Source organism: Oncorhynchus clarkii, chromosome 25, assembly GCF_045791955.1.
Source record: "Oncorhynchus clarkii lewisi isolate Uvic-CL-2024 chromosome 25, UVic_Ocla_1.0, whole genome shotgun sequence".
NCBI lineage: Eukaryota > Metazoa > Chordata > Actinopteri > Salmoniformes > Salmonidae > Oncorhynchus > Oncorhynchus clarkii.
In genome coordinates, this window is record NC_092171.1 from 30,863,673 (window position 1) to 30,887,340 (window position 23,668).

Genomic DNA, 23,668 nt, shown 5'->3' on the forward strand with positions numbered 1-23,668 from the left:
AATTCATCACTGGGATTATAGACGGAGAAACTCAAACTCCCGTGTGTGTGTGTGTGTGTGTGTGTGTGTGTGTGTGTGTGTGTGTGTTTTAAAAGCGGTAATTTGTGGCAGACAGCCCATCTTCTGAAAAGAGCCAGTATGACGGGGCCATTTTGACAGAGTCATAATAATGATGGGGCCGAGGGGCCACAGTCCCATCATCATCAGACTGCTGCCTGCCTGACATTAATATATGCAAGAACCAGTAGCTGGATTAGAACACTGGTCCTGTAGGGCTTTATGTCACAGCACTGTGAGCACAGACATCCCAGCCCATTTCCTTCTATCACCACAAATCATAAAGGTCCTTAAGGAAATGGAACTACGTTTTGCATAGCAAGTGGAACTACTGTACTGATTCAAGTGGATCCACTAAAACGTTTTGCATGACAAACCAAGCACTTCAGGCATGTTCACTGCTTTTGAATATGGCTGGTAGGTTTTGATATGGTGCACTAGTGCATTCACAGTGACATAACATGGCAAGCTGCTACAGAGTAGTGTTCTTGGACTGTTCTAGTTGGTTGCCAATGGGATTTGATTAGAGAGAGCAGCACAAAGGGCCCCACTCCACTGACTGATCTCATTAACCTTAAGGTGCTTGTATTTATCCCCAGGCACTTCCTGTTCCACTGTTCCTTATATGGTATTGCCTCGCCCCCCTAGAGAGAGAGAGAGAGAGACACACACACACACACACACAATTTGTGGTTCATTGTTGCCAATTTTAAATTGTAAATTGATTCCCCCTTCCTCCTGTCTCTAATTTTCTCTCTCACTCTCTCTTCTTCAGGCTGTTTTGTGTGTTTGTTTGAGTCCATGTTGGAATGCTAGTTGGATGATGACATGTCTTCCAGAGGATGTTTGTTTAGGTCACAAGTTTCTATGTCAAACATCTGCTTCTCATATAGCTACCAATGACTCCCATTTCCTAAATCCCCTGTCATGTTTAGAGAGAAGGATTAGCTTTGTGTTGCCCTGGAAACTCCCCCAACAGTTGTGTTTGATATTTAATGTGTGTGTGTGTGTGTGTGTGTGTGTGTGTGTGTGTGTGTGTGTGTGTGTGTGTGTGTGCGTGCAAAGGTGCGTGCGTGCAAAGGTGCGTGCGTGCGCGTTTGTCCTTCTGATTCCACAAGCAGAAAATCACTTCAGCTAATATCAAACTGTCTGTGAGGTCAACTTTATGTCCTCTACTGACTGGAATAGTTTAGAGATGTGTTTCTGTGGTTTAATTAGCCTGCATGGGAACGGCTGGCCACTAAATATCTGCACTAATCCATCAGCTATGCAAATCGTGATTCCAATTTAGAGAGATGCCTTCCGCCAGAGGCACTTTCCATAATGGATTTCTTCTTCATTATTCTTCTTTTTAAATACAGAAAACAGAAAATCACGATATCAGTTTTCCTCAACATTTGAATGGATTTAATTTGGATTGAACTGCACCATAAACCCTAGTTAGCAATGCACAAATGTAGGTTACAAAAAGAAATATATGTCTGTGGGGATAGCAGATGTTTACAATGCTGTCTAGAATGATATTGTAGGCAAGACTCTATGTTTAGCCTCAGACATGATTTCCCGTCCTTTGTGATCGGATGGTATGGAAACCTTCCCTGGGTAAGTACACACATCAATAGTAAAGTTGCAGAACAGGCACAAGGGAGTGATAGAGAGGCTGGTATTGAAAACCTATATGGTTTCTTGTCATGCACGCCCCAAGGGTAAAAAACTATGGTTGGTTGTTTATTAAAGGCGTAATATCTGGTAAGCTATAATGACTGGGTGTTCTAGCTTCTCTGGTTGTATTTTTATGCACTGTGAAGTTTAAGGACTAAAGACATAATGATTACAATGACCATTACTCAAACATTACTTAGCTGTCAATCTTGTGAAATAAAATGTATTTGTAAACTTGTTACATATTGATAAACTCTCTCCTTTAAATGTCATGAAAATAGTATTTATCAATAGAAAAGATCATTAAGGAGCTGTAGGGTTAAATGCAATGTAGCCTGTAGAAGCTGCCTCTCTGGGGTTTCTTAACACAGGATGGCGCCCTCCTCTTTAGGTAGAGAACACAATCTCATTCTTATGGGGAAAAAGGCACACCCTTTGCATACCATATTTGTCTTAATAAATATGACGTAATTGCCTAATGAATTATTAATAAAACGCAATTAATAGGTGCAAATTGCACGCATGTTCACACATTTTAATTGCAAATCACATTACATTAGACCAGGCTAGTCTGATAATGTGCCACACCTTTTACAAACACGATACGGGTAATTGTTCATTACATAGTTGTTTTTGCATTTATTGTCATCGATCGAGTTCATATGTATGCCTACTAAAGATTAAATAGCCACAACGCTGACTGCAGAATCTCAACTCTTGGAGTTATTAGCCTAGTTGCAATTGTTAGGCGAATTATATTCAATAAAGCACATTTTATATCTGCAAGAACATTAAACGAATCCTATATTTCGGTTGTAACTCTAAGTTATTATTTTATATCCCAGAAATGGGGAAGGGTCGATCAATTAGGGAGAAGGTGAGAACTAGATTGGCAGGCACTAAGACATGTTGCTACCACGGAGAAAGTAGATGGGTCTCCAAAGAGAGAGGTGGTCCAACGCTACTCACCACTGTCATCAGAACAGCGCGAGCTGCTTGCCAGAGAAGCATCTACACACTGCCTACTCGACATTACATTGAAACTTTCACGTTTTGATCATGCAGCTTTTTCTGATTTGTGCAAACTGAAAAGCACTTAGATTTATCCGTTTATCTTGGAGACCACGACGGTGTTTGAATATCAAACGGACCAGTTTTACGCACGCAATTGGTGCCCAGTGTATACAGGTTGTTGGGATAGCCGCTCCAACAGACAAAAGTTATGGACAAGTCATTTAGTGGTCTGGAAGATTAGACCATGATATGTGCGTTTGCACATCAACGTTTTTGATGCGCGTCATGATTTTCTAGGCTCTTCACAGTGATTGAATGTGGCCCGCTGTTGCCAGTTACATGTTGTAAATCGTCGCTTCTTGGATATGGATACAATGAAAGAAACGGCTGCTGTTGCAGAGATGCTGGTCTCTAAGGATTGCACATTACAGTTTCGGGAAAGGAGACCATTGGATAAGCGCTCCAGGGAAAAAATAGAGGCAGAGATGGATCGGGTGCGAACTCGGGAGAGATTTGAAGCCACTCTAGCCGGTCTCGGAGAGCTGGAATACTTGAGACAGCGACAGGAATTACTGGTCAGAAATGTGTTGAATCACCAGGAGTACTCTATACCAACAGTAGATCTAATGTGCGTTACGCACGAGGGGAATTACTTGAACTCGGAGGAAAAACTTCTAGAAGAAAATATTTTATTGCTAAGAAAACAACTGGTATGTAGACTGAATCTAAAGTAATGTATTTATACCATCAAAGTGTTTGGGATAACGTTAATACTAGTGATCATCAGTTTTATTTGCGTCCGTTATATTTTGGTTAGCCTACATTTCAAAAGCGGTCGTGAAATACAAGTATCTCTATTAGTGTATCGTTGGATTGAGACCATCCAAATTGTTCAACAAGAGGTCTATTTTCTGACTGAGTCGCAGCTCCACTCCATTCACGTCCAGGGAAAATGAGAACATAGCGGAACATAGCCAAGACAAGCCTACTGATAAAAGTTGGCGACGTTGAGTTTGCTTCGCCAGGCAGGCGCAGACAAGAGGTGCGAAGTCTGTCAACGATTGTTGTCTATGTCTATGATAAGTTTAAAATAAAAAAACAGGCCTGTAAATTAGATTTCCAGAGTACTTTCCAGAATAATTTTCTAACTGTGGCCCTTTAGTAGCACATGACTTGCTGTTGGCTTTTTTTCACTCACTCACATATAAAATCCTGTATACATTTGTAACCTAATATTTTGGAAAAGTTCAATGTAATTATTTTCTAATGATTACAATAAATGAACGATTCCATTAGATCGATCTGTCATTATAAATCAATGCAAGCAATTGGGTCTCCAGAGGACAAGAGGTTCCCACAGAAATGATAGAGAATAGAAGGATGGCTATTTAAATCAAACTTCCTGAAGGGAGAAGGAAACTCCTGATGTACTCATGTGGTCTGTGAGGGGGTCCAGCCGCTTGAATGAGTCTTACTGATGCGTTACAATGGATGGGGTGACTGAAAGTAACTTTTACAAGCAGATCTCCCACCCCCTGCTGCTGTTAAAGGATGCCAGGGAGTTATTGGCTGGTTCTTTGAGATTAGGCCATTAAACCGACCAAAACACACCTGGGTTCAATAAGGCAGTAAGGGCAAAAATCATGAATGGACTCAGTATTAAAATGTATTGGGGGAAAAAGTTGCAGTTGTTGTATTATACCCTATCCCCATAGGGTTTATTGTAGGCCTACAATAAATCCGATTGGTTTTCAATTGTCATTCTATTATTACAGACCATTTCACTCTCAGCCTACACAGACATTCCCTAATAAAATAACATTTTGACATTTACACATCCTCACTGGTTTGTTCAGTCACCCTATCAACCCAGTGGGAGGGTCATTTTATTCAGCAAAACAAACGTTGGTCTGCCTCTGCTAGAGATGCCTTTCCCAAATGGTACTTTGTGTGGAAATGGTCTCTGAAGCCATAGCATGCTCAGAGCACATAAATCACCCACTGCCTCCAGTCAGAGGCCTGGTTTTATGGCCTGCCAATCTGCTGCTGCAGCGAGAGGAAGGGCTGCATCTCAATATAGCCAGGAGTGTGTGTGTGTGTGTGTGTGCATGCGTGTGCATGTGTGTCATTACTGGGCTCAGTCATGGAGCAAATGGTAGCTAAAATGCTTAATGCACAGGGGACAGGCCTTCTGAGATGACAAGCAGGTAATTGGGAGTAATGTATCCTATGTCTGTAGTCACATAATTGTCACAAATGTAGCAAATGTAAATAGGGTCTGCTGTCACTGAGCCTTCATGGTTGACATTTTCAAACCACAGTCTAGAGTGGAATGGAGGAATGTAACCACCACAGGATCTGGGTGATGTCATGTGTGACCCTGGCTGTTCCGCATAACCTGCGTGTTTGATGGAGATATTGTTTTGCTCCCACAAGACGTGATTCTAATTTAGTCTGGGATACTAATGGGTTCTGATAGGGCGACATGGTCTCTCCAAGATGTTGAAGACTTGCAGCACAGTAACTACAGACTTACTTTTAATGACCAACATTCAAGGCTATGGAATTCATCAGAAATGGAACCAAAAATAAGGAGCTAAACATTCTGTTGCAATACAGAACAACACTATGGATTAAGCTATAATAATAATTTGGTTGGTGATTATATTTGTCCCATGTACAACTCAGTGGCCTTGTGGTTATTGTCCGCCCTGAGATTGGAAGGTTGGTAGTTCCATCCACGGCAGAGTCCTACCAAAGACTGAAAAAATGCGTCTCTGCTTGGCACTCAGCAGTACGGAGATAGATTGGGGGTAAGGCCCTGTGATAGATTAGCATCCAGGGGGTGTACTTGTACATCAAGCTGCCTCATGCTACAGAAACAAGCGATTAGACTCCTGCTCATATGAGCCAAGGCTTGTGCAAGGCTACTTACTTACAAGTGTGTATTAATATTCATGTGTAAATTGGAAATGTTTTTTTTGCATGTCAAAACTCTCCCTGAGACACCCTCAGAATGGGGACAACTGTAGATTTCATAGGCAGAACTAGCTGTAGTCCAGGGTTGAAGGCTCAGCGTTAACAAGCAACACCCTGGACAAGAGCTAAGGCAGAACTAACTGTAGTCCAGGGTTGAAGGCTCAGCGTTAACAAGCAACACCCTGGACAAGAGCTAAGGCAGAACTAGCTGTAGTCCAGGGTTGAAGGCTCAGCGTTAACAAGCAACACCCTGGACAAGAGCTAAGGCAGAACTAACTGTAGTTGCTGTACATCTGTAACTAACTGTGTTACCTGTGCGTGTGTTTCCCTCCAGAACTGCCTGAGAAGGAGAGATGCTGGTTTGATCAATCAGCTGCAGGAGTTGGACAGGCAGATCAGTGACCTCCGGTTGGACACGGAGGTGTCACGTGAACACGTGGAGACAGACAGCCGCCCGAGCTCAGGTTAGTCTGGTTTTACAATAGAATTAGAATGGATTCTAAAGGTTCTACTTCAGAATGTTACCCTGTGGAAACTAGACATGATTAGTGGGATCTGTCGACTGAGTGATTTTTTTTCCCTAAATTGTTTTTTTTTAACCTTTTATTTAACTAGGCAAGTCAGTTAAGAACACTTTTTTATTTACATTGATGGCCTATCCCCAGCCAAACCCTAACCCTAACCTGATGCTGGGCCAATTGTGCACCACACTATGGGACTCCCAATCACGGCCGGTTATGATACAGCCTGGAATCGAACCAGGGTCTGTAGTGAAGCCTCTAGCACTGAGATGCAGTGCCTTAGACCGCTGCGCCACTCAGGATCCCATTTCAACTTAAGTAGTTGAGGATACTGCAGAATGTGTAATCCCCCAAGCTATAGGGTTTTTAACACATGTGTTCTCAAAGTGGGTTCTGTGGACTGATCTCAAAATATATAACAAATATATATATTTTTAGGTAAACCTTTATAGTACCGGTTTGGACCCCCCTTTTCCTCCAAAACAGCTACAGATACGCTGTGGTGCTCAATCATTGCTTAGTTGGTATCAAGGGACCTAATGTGTGCCGGGAAAACATTCCTCACACCATTACACCATCGCCACCAGCCAGTACCATTTACACCAGGCAGAACAGGGCAATGGATTTATGATGATATTGCCAAATCCTGACTCTGCCATCAGCATGACACAACAGGAACCGTGATTCATCAGACCAGGCAATGTTTCTTCACTCCTCAATTGTTCAGTGTTGATCGCTTGCCCACTTGAGCCGCTTCTTCTTGTTTTAAGCTGATAGGAGTGCAACCTGGTGTGGTCGTCTGCTGCAATAGCCTATCCGTGACAATGATCAATGAGTTGTGTCTTCCGAGATAACGTTCTGCACACCACTGTTGTACTGCGCCGTTATTTGTCTGCTTGTGGCCCACCTGTTAGATTGCAGGATTCTTGCTGTTCTCCTTTGACTTCTCTCATCAACAAGCTGTTTTCACCCACAGGACACCTGCTGACTGGATGTTTTTTGTTTGTCGCACAATTCTCAGTAAAGCCTAGACATAAAAAGGCCCAGTAGGCTGGGCTTTTCTCAGATACTGGAACCGGCGCGCCTGGCACCGACAATCATACCACGCTCAAAGTCACTTAGGTCACTTGTTATTTTTGTAGTTATTTTATTTTCTGTTATTTCTACCGCTATTTCGGGATATCCATTTGGTAGTTACAGTCTTGTCCCATCGCTGCAACTCCCGTATGGACTCGGGAGAGGCGAAGGTCGAGAGCCATGCGTCCTCCGAAACACAACCCTGCCAAGCTGCACTGCTTCTTGACACACTGCTCGCTTAACACGGAAGCCAGCCGCACCGATGTGTCGGAGGAAACACTGTCCAACTGACACACTTGTCAGCGTGCATGCGCCCGGCCCGCCACAGGATTCGCTAGTGCGCGATGGGACAAGGACATCCCGGCCGGCCAAACCCTTGCTTAACCCGGACGACACTGGGCCAATTGTTCGCCGCCTCATGGGTCTCCCGGTCGGGGCCTGCTGAGACACATCCCGGGATCGAATCAGGATCTGTAGTGATGCCTCTAGCACTGCGTAGCAGTTCCTTAGACCGCTGCGCCTCTTGGGAGGCCCTCCCATTCTAAGGTTTAATCTATCAGTAACTGAATGCCTTTATGCCTGTCTGCCTGCTTTATATAGCAAGCCACAGCCTCGTGACTCACTGTCTGTAGGAGCGAACCATTTTCGTAAGTTGGGTGGTGTACCTAAAAAAAGATTTACGTTTCATTTAAAAAAAAATAATATTACTAACAACAGATTGAACAAATGTTGGCCAAGGGATCATTTTTATTATTTTACACATTTTTATTATTCGGCGTGCAATAACAATTGCATTCTAATGGTGCATACGGACTGTTTCTTGTTGTCAAATTAACTGGGGCAAGCTTCAGACATGTAGATATTGCTCAGCCCCAGTCAATTTGACAAGAGATTTGCTTGCCCCAGAGAATTTGACAACAAGAGACGTTTTTTGTGTGCCCAATAGCATTTGGGGGGGGGGGGGGGATATTGTGCGACACTATTACTGTAGATGTATTAACTACATTTTCTGAAATTACATTGCAAAAATATTACATATAGCTCCTTTAATCTACAATTCATGTTCTTAAACCTGGGCAACATTGGTCTGGGAGGCTCACAGGGATATTGGTATCCACAGTACTCCACCAATTATACATTTTCCAACTCATTACTTATTGTATTCCCCTTAAAGAAATGTGAAGCTAAATGCACTGCAATTCAAGCTTCAAAACTGCTATTTTTCTCTGTGCCTCATGTTTTCTTTCTGTCTCAAAATGTGTACAAATGCAATATTTTAGCCTTAAAGCTGAAAAAAAGTATCTCTGCCCCATGACAATGTGTAGAATTGCTGGAAATTAGCTTGAAAACTTGAAAGCTGAGCTTGAAAACTGAAACCTTCCCTGGGTCCAAGATTTGGTTCACCCAGCCATGAACTGCAAAAGTCACAGTAAAAAACGAATTCTATAATATTTTTTTCTCACTCGAGTTGTGTTCTGATTGAGGGGGTCCCTGATGAGTTTGCTATCACAAAGGGGTCCCTGGCCCCAAAAAGTTTTAGAATCCCTGTCTTAGCAAATTAATACAAATATGACATACAAATGACTGACAATGCAAAAAAATTGCAAAATGGGCACATAGAGAATTAGCATTCCACCGGGCAAGCGTGCCAATAAATTACAGAGCGGAAGTAGGGTATGCTACGCTGCAAATATAACAAACTTTCATCTAGTATAAACCCTATCTACACAAAGCATTGTTTTTTAAATGCTTGAGATTTTCTGCCTTAATTATTTTAATAGCCGCAGCCTGTCATGTAATAAGTTGTTGGATGACAGCTTCCTCCATGAAGTGTGTAAAATCAATGTGTTAAAATGTTCACTTCTGTTCCTCTGCCCTTTCTCTCGGTGTCGCTGTCTCTCTCTCTATCCAGGCTTTTACGAGCTGAGCGACGGCGCTTCAGGGTCCCTCTCCAACTCTTCCAACTCGGTGTTCAGCGAGTGTTTGTCCAACTGTCGCTCCAGCACCTGTTTCTGCAGTCCCCTCGACACATCGCTGTGTGCCTCCGAGGGAAGGCTCAAATCTGCAGGTGAGAGAGAAGCCCCCACATCACAGCCCCAATAGCACCAGGGTTTGGGCCAATTCATTTAAAAGTAAAATTAAATGCAGCATAGTGTCGGTCTATGTACAGCACAACATAGACCGCCACAGCACAGCCTCCCATAGCAAAGTCTAGAACAACTGGACAGCCTAGCCTAGCATAAGACAGCACAGCAAAGCCTAGGACCCATGGATATGACAGGCTCCTGGTGTTTTATTTCACATGGTCTATCTTGGGAGCAACAAACAGGCTGAATCCTTTTGTTGTCCTTTGCTGTATAAACACACACTCTTTCCTTCTTTCCCCAAAGACCCCCATCAGGCCGTCACCCACCCACCACATATCCACTTAACTTGGGTCTCAGCTCTGTTCCAGCTGGCCCCAGTTCAACTTCTAATTGTTTCCTTGGTGTCATTGCCATTAGTGGGGTTTGTTGTGACAACTCTTTGAATTTCAAATGAGAAAAAAAGAGTAGGAAGGAAACCCCAAACACTATTTGTGTCCCAAATGGCACCCTTTTTCCTACATAGTGCACTAGAGCCTTATAGGCACTATATACGGTGTCATTTGGGATATGGCCAATATCAGTTGAGCTGGATTCCCAGCCAGGCCAGGCAGATGGCTCAGCTCTAACTAACAGCCACACCTGTGATGATAAGACACAAACAAAAGGACCATTAACACGTCCAAACCAACTGCCTTCTTCGTTAGCATATTGAGAGGATGGTTTGCTTTGCTTAGCCTGTCAACACTACACACCTACTGTAAGCTTCTGTGTGGCATTATTGTTGAAATGAGGAAATGGTGTGGTAACTGGTGGTAACTGGTGGTACAGTATCTGTTGTTTTATACAGTGGATGGGCAACTAGGCCCACGGATCAACTTCCAATCGGAGGGTGTCTCGGGATCTCAACTTAATGTTGAGAGTTAGAATAGTAGAATACACAAAGTGACATTTTATTAGTCGCTTTCACTCCGATATCATATCAAAACTGCAAACATTTCTCTCCACCCTATGGCAAAATGAGTAGAATTGCAAGAAATTAGCTATACAGTGCCTCCGGAAAGTATTCAGACCCCTTGACTCTTTCCACATTGTTACGTTACATACAGCCTAATTCTAAAATTGATTTTTTTTTTTTATTCCTCATCAATCTATACACAAAACCGCATAATGACAAAGCTAAAACAGGTTTACAGAAATGTTTGCTAATTTATAAAAATAAATCAATGGAAATACCACATTTACAAAAGTATTCAGACCCTTTACACTCAGTACTTTGTTGAATCACCTTTGGTAGCGATTATAGCCTCGAGTCTTCTTGGGCATGGCGCTACTAGCTTGTCACACCTGTATTTGGGGAGTTTCTACCATTCTTCTCTGCAGATCCTCTCACGCTCTGTCAGGTTGGATGGGGAGCGTCGCTGCACAGCTATTTTCAGGGTTCTCCAGAGATGTTCGATCGGGATCAAGTCCGGGCTCTGGCTGGGCCACTTCACCCCCCCAGTCTGAGGTCCTGAGCGCTCTGGAACAAGTTTTCATCAAGGGTCTCTCTGTACTTTGTTCCGTTCATCTTTCACTCAATCCTGACTAGCTCCCATTCCCTGCCCCTGAAAAACATCCCCATAGCATGAAGCTGCTACCACCATCCTTCACCGTAGGGATGGTGCCAGGTTTCCTCCAGACGTGACGCTTGGCATTCAGGCCAAAGAGTTCCATCTTGGTTTCATCAGACCAGGAAATCTTGTTTCTCCTGGTCTGAGAATCCTTTAGGTGCCTTTTGGCAAACTCCTAGCAGGCTTTCGTGCCTTTTACAGAGGAGTGGCTTCCGTCTGGCCACTCTTCTATAAAGGCCTGATTAGTGGAGTGCTGCAGAGATGGTTGTCCTTCTGGAATGTTCTCCCATCTCCACAGAGGAGCCCTTGAGCTCTGCCAGTGACCATCAGGTTCTTGGTCACCTCTCTGACCAAGGTCCTTCTCCCCCGATTGCTCCGTTTGGCCGGGCAGCCACCTTTAGAGTCTTTGTGGTTCCAAACTTCTTCCATTTATGAATGATGGCCACTGTGTTCTTGGGGTCCTTCAATGCTGCAGAAATGTTTCGATACCCTTCCCCAGATCTGTGCCTCGACACAATCCTGTCTTGGAGCTCTGTGGACAATTCCTTCGACTTCATGGCTTGTTTTTTTTCTCTGACATGCACTGTCAACAGTGGGACCTTATATAGACAGGTGTGTGCCTTTTCAAATCGTGTCCAATCATTTAAATTTACCACAGGTGGACTCCAATCAAGTTGTTTCAAGGATGATCAATGGAAACAGGATGCACCTGAGTCTCATAGCAAAGGGTCTGAATACTTATGTAAATAAGATGTTTTTGTTTTTATAAGTTTGCAGAAATTCTAAACGTTTTGCTTTGTCATTATGAGGTATGAGGAATTTTTTTTATTTAATACATTTTTACAATAAGGCTGTAACTTAAAATGTGGCAATGCACTGTAAAACTGCAAAGGTTTTTCTCCGCGCCATTGCAAATGGAGTCAATTTGCAGGAAATTAGATATAAAATAGAAATATCTTCTCTCCGCCCCATGGCAAAATGTGTAGAATTCCAACAAACTTGCTTTAAAACTACAAAATGTTCTCCATGCCCCATGGCAAAATGTGGAGAATTGCAGGAAATTAACAAAAAAAATTAAGAATTATCTGCTGTCAAGAAGCCACTAAAATGTTTTTTTTTTCCGAGAGGTGGTGGGGCACCCCAACAAAATGTAGATTAGAGCCCCCAAAAGGCTGGAGCCAGCTCTGACTGCATGTGTGGGTATGGATGTCGGTACGCAGACCCACGAGTCACTGCAGCCCCCCATGATGAGTTCAGATTTTTGTGCCTCCCCCCATCAAAGTCACCCATCCCGGTTTTATACTGTAGCCCTGTGTGGTTTCCATATGAATGACTAGTGGTGTATCTGTTGTTCTGTAGTCCTTATCCTCTGTCTCCTGTCTGGTTTTCAGATGAGCTGGGTAACTGTGCTGAGTGCGAGGGCCAGTGTGAGGAGCAGCAGATGTCAGGGACAGTCAGGAGGTCCCCCTCCGCTCCCTACTCCCCCTCTACAGATACCTCCACTCAAGACATCCAGTCCAAGTACCACTGTGACCTGATTGCCAAGAATGGCAGTGACGTGTACCGCTATCCCAGCCCCCTCCACGCCGTGGCCGTACAGAACCCCATCTTCTTACAGTCTCTGTCCGAACACCTCAAAGAGGACGGAGGGCTGTCAAAGAGCGGCGGCTGCATCGAGGGCTCCAGTGACTGTCAGAAACTGGAGCAGCAGCCTATTCTGGTGCCCCAGAGCACTCCTTGGTCTGCCTCCCACTCGCCCGCTAATAAACGACTGGACAATTATATCTTCAGCCTGCTTCAGAGGAGGGCTCAGCCCATTAGGACCAACAAGCCACGGACGAGCATCAGCACAGACCCCTCCAAGAGCATCCTAAGGCAGGGTAGTCTGTGTGTGAGGCAGGCTAGTGTTGGCCAGCAGCAGCCACAGGGACTGTGGACTGCTCCTGTTACTGACCTCAAACCAACCTGGCAGACGTGTTTACATGCAGGAGGTGCCAGTAACAATGATCCAGGAACAGGCTCCCAACAGAGACAGTGGTCAGTGGAGAGCAAAGGGGAACTCCTCTTAGAAATTGGGATGGTGTCCCAGTCTTTGGGCCAACCTCAGAACGGATATGCCACAATCAACAGCAGTGACATTCACACCAACAGCCTGGTGACCAACACCAACAGTCTGTTGAAAAAGAAGGCGCCAACCAATAAAGGACTTCCATCGTCAACCGGTCCTCTGTCTAAGGATTACCAAGACCTGGGCGCCCCCAATGCCAACTCCTCCCCCAAAGAGAGAACGCAATCTTATTTCCCTAATGCTCAAGAGGAAAACATTACTAAACTCTCCCAGACACTGCCAAGAGACCTCACCAAAACAGGCGCTCCCAAGAAAAGCCCTAAGAGCATTGCGGTCTCAGTCTATACAGCCCGGCACACTAAAGAAAAGAGGCCAATGCTGGAGCTGGTGAGTCTGGGGTCTTCCTCCCAGAGCCAGGATGAGAGTCAGGGTCACATGGTCAGTGCCCAGTACATCCCCGCCCAGAGACAGGTGGTCAAGCTCCGCAAGGGGGGCAAAAACGTTAAGATTGTCAAGGTGAAGAGCGCCTCCCTGAAACCACATAGGGGGGCGCACGCACATGCTGAGCCTGTATCATCAGAGATGACGGGGACGAGGGAGAACGGTCACCGATCTGGAGGATCTAGGAAGTCTCGTCAGCCTGAGGAGGTACAACATGTGCACAAAGTCTCCTCCAAGAGGGGGGCATCTTCCAGGGCCAAGCGCACCGTCCCAGCATCTATCCCTGAGGGCCGGGTCCTAGAGAAACACATGGCCATGGTGTCTACAACAAGGTCCACTGTGACCAGGCATCACGGCTACCATGGTAGGGAGGTGGTGGTGGCCAAGCCCAAGTACAAGCGGACAAGCGGACAGGACTACAACCGTGGAAGGCTGAGAGCCATCACTGAGGTGCCTTACGACGAGGCCCTCAGGAGAGCCCACCGCAGGCAGAAGAGGGAGCTCCTCGGCCAGGTCTCCACAACCACCACCATGTACCTGCCCTCCAACGCGCAGTTCACCAGCCCTTACGCCTACGTGGCCGGCAGCGATTCTGAGTACTCCGCAGAGTGCGCCTCACTCTTCCATTCCACCATCATGGACACCAGTGAGGACGAGCGGAGCAACTACACCACCAACTGCTTCGGGGACAGCGAGTCCAGCCTGAGTGAGGTGGACTTTGTTGCAGAGAGCACTATCAGCAGTGACTCTGAGGAGAGTGGAGGGATGAACTGGCCCCAGTTTGCAGGGCAGGGCGCTGGGCCTCAGGAAGTAACCACTGCCCAGGCTAAGGCCTTCGTCAAGATCAAGGCCTCTCACAACCTGAAGAAGAAGATCCTCCGCTTCCGTTCTGCGGGCTCGCTGAAACTGATGACGACTGTATGAGGGAGGGACTTCAGGGTGTCGGGCAGGAAGCAGCGACCAATCAAATTGGTTGCTCTCTCTCTCTCTGCCCAACAAGTGCCTAGGCTGATTTTCTTATTTACAGAAAGTCTCTGCTAAAGTTAGTCTCAGAGACGTTTAAGGAAACATTTTAATTGGGTTTGGACAAAATGTCTGGCAGACTCCCTCTCCCTGCACTTTCTGACAAACATTGGACAGGGTGAAAAGCATCTGAGTAGCCCCATTATTTTGTTGTATGTAGCCATTTTTTTGTATTTATTATGGACTTTACCCTTGCTGTAGTACATGGCAACAAGTTCTGTAAATGCATTTAATGGTTATGGTTTACTTTTTGATTAAAGATATTTAAACTTAATATATTTGGTTGGTATTTCTTGGATACATATTTGTAGGTTGATTGAAGCAGAGTATTACTTAAAAGTGGCTGTAAGGAATATTCATGCATAAAAGACAGTCTGTTCTGAAAATTGAAAACTGCTGATGATACCATGGGAACACTTTTGATATATGTACACATAAGATCTGCATGAGCAACTGCTTTTCCTTCATCTGTTGTTGATACCAAGTAGCTAGCTCCAATTGTTGTATATAATGTTTATGTGTGTTAATACTGGTGCTTAACTTTTTTTAATGCATTATTAAATGTCTGCTTTAAATTCAATATTTGTTCGTCACCCCTTCTTCTGAATTGTGCATTGAAGTAGCATAGTTGTTTGTTGACAAAATTATTTTTTTCCTCCAGTTCAACCTCCACTGTGACATTATCATATTCAATGTGATCTTTCACTCGATTTTGTCTCAATAAATCAATTAACTTAGACATTCTAGAACCTTATTTACCTTAGGTCATTCTACAGCATATGAATATAATTGCATTTATATGTTCTACAGTGCTAAAGCGTATTCCAGAACCTCACCACCTTCAAATACTGAACAAAAATATGACCAGAACATCAAATCCAATTTTATTTGTCACATGCGCTGAATATAACAGGTGAAATTATTACTTACAAGCCCTCAATCAACAATGCAGGTTTAAGAAAATACAATACAAAAAAAAAAAGTAAGAGTAAGAGATAACAAATAATTAAAGAGCAGCAGTAAATAACAATAGCGGGGCTATATACAGGGGGTACCGGTACAGAGTCAATGTCAATGTGCGAGGGCACCAGTGTTTAGGTAATTCAGGTAATATGTACATGTAGGTAGAGTTATTGAAGTGATTATAAATAGATAATAACAGAGTAGTATCAGCAGCAGCGTTCCAGAGGGAGGGAGGAGGGCAATGCAAATAGTCTGGGTAGCCATTTGATTAGCTGTTCAGGAGTCTTATGGCTTGGGGATAGAAGTTATTTAGGAGCCTCTTGGACCTAGACTTGTACCGCTTGCACGGGTAGCAGAGAGAACGGTCTGTGACTAGGGTGGCTGGAGTCTTGGACAATTTTTAGGGCCTTCCTCTGACACCGCCTTGTATAGAGGTCCTGGATGGCAGGAAGCTTGGCCCAGGTGATCTACAGGGCCGTACGCACCAGGCAGTGATGCCAGGCAGTGATGCAACCCGGAAATATTCTCACGATGGTGCAGCTATAAAACCTTTGGAGGATCTGAGGACCCATGCCAAATCTTTTCAGTCTCCTAAGTTGGAATAGGTTTTGTTGTGCCCTCTTCACGACTGTCTTGGTGTGCTTGGACCATGTTAGTTTGTTGGTGATGTGGACGCCAAGGAACTCTCAACCTGCTCCACTACAGCCCCATCGATGAGAATGGGGGCGTGCTCGGGCCTCCTTTTCCTGTAGTCCACAATCACCTCCATCCTTTGTCTTGATCACGTTGAAAGAGAGGCTTTTGTCCTTTCACCACACGGTCAGGTCTCTGACCTCCTCCCTGTAGGCTGCCTCATCGTGGTCGGTGATCAGGACTACCGCTGTTGTGTCATCAGCAAACTTAATGATGATGTTGGAGTCGTACCTGGCCGTGCAGTCATGAGTGAACAGGGTGTACAGGAGGGGGCTGAGCACGCTAAGGCTAAGGCGCCCCCGTGTTGAGGAGCACCATTGCAGATGTGTTGTTACCTACCCTTACCACCTGGGGGCAGCCCGTCAGGAAGTCCAAGATCCAGTTGCAGAGGGAGGTGTTTAGTCCCAGGGTCCTTAGCTTAGTGATGAGCTTTGAGGGCACTATGGTGTTGAAAGCTGAGATGTAGTCAATGAATAGCATTCTCACATAGGTGTTCCTTTTGTCCAGAGTTGAAATGGCAGTGTGGAGTGCAATAGAGATTGCATCATCTGTGGATCTGATGGTACGGTATGCAAATTGGAGTGGGTCTAGAGTTTCTGGGATATTGGTGTTGATGTGAGCCATGACCAGCCTTTCAAAGCATTTCATGGCTACAGACGTGAGTGCACGGGTCGGGTAGTAATTTAGGCAGTGTTCTTGGGCACAGGGACTATGGTGGTCTGCTTGAAGCATGGAGGGTATTACAGACTCAGACAGGGACAGGTTGAAAGTGTCAGTGAAGACACTTGACAGTTGATCAGCGCATGCTCAGAGTACACGTCCTGGTAATCCGTCTGGCCCTGCGGCCTTGTGAATGTTGACCTGCTTGAAGGTCTTACATCGGCTGCGGAGAGCGTGGTCACACAGTCGTCCGGGAACAGCTGATGCTCTCACACATGTTTCAGTGTTTCTTGCCACGAAGCGAGCATAGAATTTATTTAGCCCGTCTGATCGGCTCGTGTCACTGGGGAGCTCTCGGCTGTGCTTCCCTTTGTAGTCTGTTATAGTTTGCAAGCCCTGCCACATCCGATGAGTGGCGGAGCCGGTGTAGTACAATTCGATCTTAGTCCTGTATTGAAGCTTTGCCTGTTTGATGGTTCGTCGGAGGGCATAGCGGGATTTCTTATAAGCTTCCGGGCAAGAGTCCCGTTCCCTGAAAGCGGCAGCTCTAACCTTTAGCTCAGAGTGAATGTTGCCTGTAATACATGGCTTCTGGTTGGGGTATGTTCGTACATTCACTGTGGGGATGATGTCCTCAATGCACTTGATAAAGCCAGTGACTGATGTGGTGTACTCCTCAATTCCATCGGAAGAATCCCGGAACATATTCCAGTCTGTGCTAGCAAAGCAGCCCTGTAGTTTAGCATCTGCTTCATCTGACCATTTTTTTATAGACCGTCACTGGTGCTTTCTGCTTTAATTTTTGCTTGCAAGCAGGAATCAGGAGGATAGATTATGGTCAGATTTGCCAAATGGAGGGTGAGTTTTGTACTCTGTGTGGATTAAAGGTGGTCTAGATTGTTTTCCCTCTGGTTGCACATTTAACATGCTGATAGAAATGAGCTAAAACTGATTTAAGTTTCCCTGCATTAAAGTCGCTGGCCACTAGGATTGCCGCGTCTGGATGAGCGTTTTCCTGTTTGCTTATAGATTTATACAGCTCATTGAGTGCGGTTTTAGTGCCAGCATCGGTCTGTGGTGGTTTGTAGACCTTTACAAAAAATACAGATGAAAACTCTCTAGGTAGATAGTGTGGTCTACAGCTTATCATGAGATACTCTACCTCAGGCGAGTAAAACCTTGAGACTTCCTTAGATATCGTGCACCAGCTGTTGTTCACATATATGCATAGGCTCCTTCCTCTTGTCTTACCAGAGGCTGCTGTTCTGTCCTGCCGATGGAGTGTATAACCCGCCAGCTGTATGTTCTTAATGTCATCGTTCAGCCACGACTATGTGGAATTTTTTTTTTTTTACCGTTATTTTACCAGGTAAGTTGACTGAGAACACTTCTCATTTACAGCAAGGACCTGGGGAATAGTTACAGGGGAGAGGAGGGGGATGAATGAGCCAATTGTAAGCTGGGGATGATTAGGTGACCATGATGGACAGCTTGGGAATTTAGCCAGGACATCGGGGTTAACACCCCTACTCTTACGATAAGTGCCATGGGATCTTTAATGACCCCAGAGAGTCAGGACACCCGTTTAACGTCCCATCCGAAAGACGGCACCCTACACAGGGCAATGTCCCCAATCACTGCCCTGGGGCATCGGGATATTTTTTTTAGACCAGAGGAAAGAGTGCCTCCTGCTGGCCCTCCAACACCACTTCCAGAAGCAACATAAGATATTACAGTTTTAATGTCCCGTTGGTAGGATATACGTGCTTTCAGCTCATCCTATTTATTTTCCAGCGGGGCAGATTAGCCAGTCATCGCCTGATCCTCACAAGGCACCCTTTTCTACTAAATCTCTGTTTCCTACCCCAGAAAATCACGGGGATGTGGGCCTGATCGGGTGTCTGTAGCAGTATTTCCCTCCCATCCGACTCATTGAAGAAGAACTATTCGTCCAGTTTGAGGTGAGCAATCGCAGTCCTGATGTCCAGAAGCTCTTTTTGGTCAAAAGAGATGGTAGCAGCAACATTTTGTGCAAAACAAGTTACAAACAACGTGAAAAAACAAACAAAATAGCATGATTGGTTAAGAGGTGATAAGATGGCAGACCTCCCTTCCGGCGCCATCGTAATTGAGGCATTCAAAAACAAGCAACAATTTCAACGGTTTTATTGAGTAATAGTCAGAAAAGGTCATCAGGGCTGCGCACAATTGGCCCAGGGATGTCCGGGTTTGGCCAGTGTAGGCCGTCATTGTAAATAAGAATTTGTTCTTAACTGACTAGCCCAGTTAAATAAAGGTTAGATAAAAAGTAAAAAGTCAATTGAAATAAATAAATTAGGCCCTAATCTATTACTCGGCAGAGGCCCACCAATTGGGGATCCAGGCCCAGCCAATCAGAATATGTTTTTCCCCACAAAAGGGCTTTATTACAGACAGAAATATTCCTAATTTTCATCAGCTGTCTGAGTGGCTGATCTCAAACGATCCCGCAGGTGAAGATTCCGGATGTGGAGGTCCTGGGCTGGCGTGGTTACACATGGTCTGCGGAGGTCGGTTGGACGTACTGCCAAATTCTCTAAAACTACCTTGTAGACGGCTTATGGTAGAGAAATTAACATTAAATTATTTGGCAACAGCTCTGGTGGACTTTGTGTTGTGTGACAAAACTGCACGTTTTAGAGTGCCCTTTTCTTTTCCCCAGCACAAGGTGCACCTATGTAATGACCATGCTGTTTAATAAGCTGTCAGGTGGATGGATTATCTTAGCAATGGAGAAATACTCACTAACAGATTTGTGCACAAAATCTGAGCAAATAAGATTTTTGTGCATATGGAACATTTTGGGGATCTTTAATTTCAGCTCATGAAACATGGGACCAACACTTTACATAGTGCATTTACATTTTTGTTCAGAATTTAGATCTTTCTAGAATCTCCAGTACTGAAGCGTTGCTTCAGATTCACAAATGCCTAAACTAATAGTGTTTTCACTCCACATATTGGGCCATATCACAGTCCTGTCTGTGTTTGTGCCCAGATGCTCTCTATATTTGGTGTGTTTGTCTCTCGCTCAAGCACTAAACTCACTGATCACGTCAGTGCTAACAGGATACCATGTCTGTGTCTTTGACACCTCAGCAATCAACCCTCTCAGACTCAATATGCTCAATATTCCAATCCACAACCTTGCCTGGCTGCAAGAGGTGGGAGGAAAGACGTAAAAAGAAGTCCATTTTCAGGCGCTGTCTGGGAATGAATTAGCTACAGAAAATTGTATAGGGTATTTATAGGAAGTGCGAGGATATGCACAAATGGCAGCAGTACTGATAGTACATCATGCATTCACGTTTGACCTACAGATTAATGTCGGGCACCATGTCCTCAGGGCAAATATCATCCAGCTTACATGTTGAATATTTCATATCTATATAACAACATGGAGTTAGGCAATGATATGCAGTATGTAGTTTTCCAGTGACCCTCTGCCTCTTTCTCGCTACCCTGCAGAAATGAAAGTCAAGGTAGCATGTGGGAGTGTGTCGGGCATGCGTGCGAACGTGTGTTCAGAATAGATAACAGGATCATTGCTGCTTTGGGTTAGCTTTCATCCCAGTCACCTTAATATGCTTGTTTAAACTTCCACATCTCTTATAAGATCCCGGCCCAACCAACGACTGTTACATTGGGAAAATTTGTTTTGTTTCTGGCTGTAAATTATTCCAAAGGTCATGCTTGATGGAGGCAAACTTATTTATGAAACCATGGCTGAGACCCAAATGGTGCACTGTTATTCCCTATGTTGCTACTTTTGACCAGTCAAGTGATTATCAGTACACTTTATAGGGTATAGGTTACAATTTAGGACGCACATCTGTTTTCATTTGAATAAGAGGTCCAAGTTGACCCTTGTTTATAATGGCAAATGAAGGGCAGCTCAAACTAAGAAGGATTGCATCCCAAATGGTACCCTCTTTATGTTGTGCACTACTTTGGCCCTGGTCAAATGTAGTACGCTGCATAGGAAATAGGGTGCCATTTTGGACAAAGGATTTGTCCACAATAACTATGCATCGTGTCATAAAAGGTTTCTGTAAGGTTACATTATGTCATAAGCTATGCAGCAAAATATATGTATAATAATGTCTTTACATTATATAGTACATTGCATGTGTATAAGAACTAGTTCACTAGTTTAATTGTTTTATTGTCAGAGTCCAAACGCCTGAAGAGAGCCAAGAGATGTTGAGAACAATGTGTGTCCTAAGTCTAACTAGAGTCTAAAACTGACATATTGTACTAATCTCAAGTACGGTTTTCTACAACTATTTGTCTCGTCATTTCTTCGTGCTATTTCTAGGCGGTAAAATAAATCATTTACGAGTATTCATGCAGAGTAAAAACATATATACAGTGCCTTGCGAAAGTATTCGGCCCCCTTGAACTTTGCGACCTTTTGGCACATTTCAGGCTTCAAACATAAAGATATAAAACTGTATTTTTTTGTGAAGAATCAACAACAAGTGGGACACAATCATGAAGTGGAACGACATTTATTGGATATTTCAAACTTTTTTAACAATCAAAAACTGAAAAATTGGGCGTGCAAAATTATTCAGCCCCTTTACTTTCAGTGCAGCAAACTCTCTCCAGAAGTTCAGTGAGGATCTCTGAATGATCCAATGTTGACCTAAATGACTAATGATGATAAATACAATCCACCTGTGTGTAATCAAGTCTCCGTATAAATACACCTGCACTGTGATAGTCGCAGAGGTCCGTTAAAAGCGCAGAGAGCATCATGAAGAACAAGGAACACACCAGGCAGGTCCGAGATACTGTTGTGAAGAAGTTTAAAGCCGGATTTGGATACAAAAAGATTTCCCAAGCTTTAAACATCCCAAGGAGCACTGTGCAAGCGATAATATTGAAATGGAAGGAGTATCAGACCACTGCAAATCTACCAAGACCTGGCCATCCCTCTAAACTTTCAGCTCATACAAGGAGAAGACTGATCAGAGATGCAGCCAAGAGGCCCATGATCACTCTGGATGAACTGCAGAGATCTACAGCTGAGGTGGGAGACTCTGTCCATAGGACAACAATCAGTCGTATATTGCACAAATCTGGCCTTTATGGAAGAGTGGCAAGAAGAAAGCCATTTCTTAAAGATATCCATAAAAAGTGTTGTTTAAAGTTTGCCACAAGCCACCTGGGAGACACACCAAACATGTGGAAGAAGGTGCTCTGGTCAGATGAAACCAAAATTGAACTTTTTGGCAACAATGCAAAACGTTATGTTTGGCGTAAAAGCAACACAGCTGAACACACCATCCCCACTGTCAAACATGGTGGTGGCAGCATCATGGTTTGGGCCTGCTTTTCTTCAGCAGGGACAGGGAAGATGGTTAAAATTGATGGGAAGATGGATGGAGCCAAATACAGGACCATTCTGGAAGAAAATCTGATGGAGTCTGCAAAAGACCTGAGACTGGGACGGAGATTTGTCTTCCAACAAGACAATGATCCAAAACATAAAGCAAAATCTACAATGGAATGGTTCAAAAATAAACATATCCAGGTGTTAGAATGGCCAAGTCAAAGTCCAGACCTGAATCCAATCGAGAATCTGTGGAAAGAACTGAAAACTGCTGTTCACAAATGCTCTCCATCCAACCTCACTGAGCTCGAGCTGTTTTGCAAGGAGGAATGGGAAAAAATGTCAGTCTCTCGATGTGCAAAACTGATAGAGACATACCCAAAGCGACTTACAGCTGTAATCGCAGCAAAAGGTGGCGCTACAAAGTATTAACTTAAGGGGTCTGAATAATTTTGCACGCCCAATTTTTCAGTTTTTGATTTGTTAAAAAAGTTTGAAATATCCAATAAATGTCGTTCCACTTCATGATTGTGTCCCACTTGTTGTTGATTCTTCACAAAAAAATACAGTTTTATATATTTATGTTTGAAGCCTGAAATGTGGCAAAAGGTCTCAAAGTTCAAGGGGGCCGAATACTTTCGCAAGGCACTGTATATGTTTTATTGTCACATACACCGGATAAGTACAGTGAAATGTGTTGTTTTACAAGGTCAGCCATAGAAGTACAGCGCCCCATGAACAAATGAGGGTTAAGTGCCTTGCTCAAGGAAAAGTGAGTATACAGTTGTGCAATTAGTATCAACCACATATCATTACATTCCCTGTAACTGGTTCATAAAGAGTTCAATCCCAGCCACAACAATGTCCTTCCAAAGAAGCTTTAATTTATGTGGCTCAGATAGCAATAACACTGACCCACGTACAGTAGCTTTATGATGCAATAAAAACAAATACCATGCGACTAGATCAGAAACGCATGTAACTAATCGTGAACTTGTACTGCTTTAATGAGTCCAGCTGTAGGACCATGACACACAGCTAGATGTAGGGATATGTTATATTTTTTGTAATATATTTGTAGATTATCATATTATTGTCATCAAAACCTTGTTGTTGCAGTAATTTCCTATCCGGAAATGTTATGAATCCTTCAACGTGAGCATATCAAGAACGCCAATGATCAGAACCAAGATAGGTTACCTGACTAGGAGACTATCAGGTGACCATCACTTCACTCTATACAGATGGCCGACAAGCGCCCTCAAAACATTTCATGGCTTGGCAACCATCGGAAGACTTAAGGTGGTGTTCTTGGCGTAAGTGAATGTTATTGATAGGATGTTCACTGTTTATTCTCATAGTTGAAGTTACTGGCTTTCTATCATTACCAATTGCCACTGATTTATCATAACCTTTGTTCAGACTAGCTCAGTACT

General features: G+C 44.0%; 1 protein-coding gene across 1 annotated transcript; it reads left to right on the plus strand.

Moving 5' to 3' along the window:
* Positions 1-2,640: 2,640 nt before the first annotated feature.
* Positions 2,641-15,119, plus strand: LOC139384205 (dapper homolog 1-like). Its single transcript, XM_071128934.1, has 4 exons — positions 2,641-3,443; positions 6,047-6,176; positions 9,223-9,378; positions 12,399-15,119. The coding sequence occupies exons 1-4, from the start codon at positions 3,099-3,101 to the stop codon at positions 14,438-14,440; spliced, it is 2,673 nt and encodes an 890-aa protein (XP_070985035.1). The 5' UTR covers positions 2,641-3,098; the 3' UTR covers positions 14,441-15,119.
* The last annotated feature ends 8,549 nt before the right edge of the window (positions 15,120-23,668 follow it).

Coding starts and splice junctions, on each gene's coding strand:
- LOC139384205 (XM_071128934.1), top strand. CDS start 3,099: ATGGATACAATGAAAGAAACGGCTGCTGTTGCAGAGATGCTGGTCTCT. Junction 3,444..6,046: donor TATTGCTAAGAAAACAACTG/GTATGTAGACTG, acceptor GTTTCCCTCCAG/AACTGCCTGAGAAGGAGAGA. Junction 6,177..9,222: donor AGACAGCCGCCCGAGCTCAG/GTTAGTCTGGTT, acceptor CTCTCTATCCAG/GCTTTTACGAGCTGAGCGAC.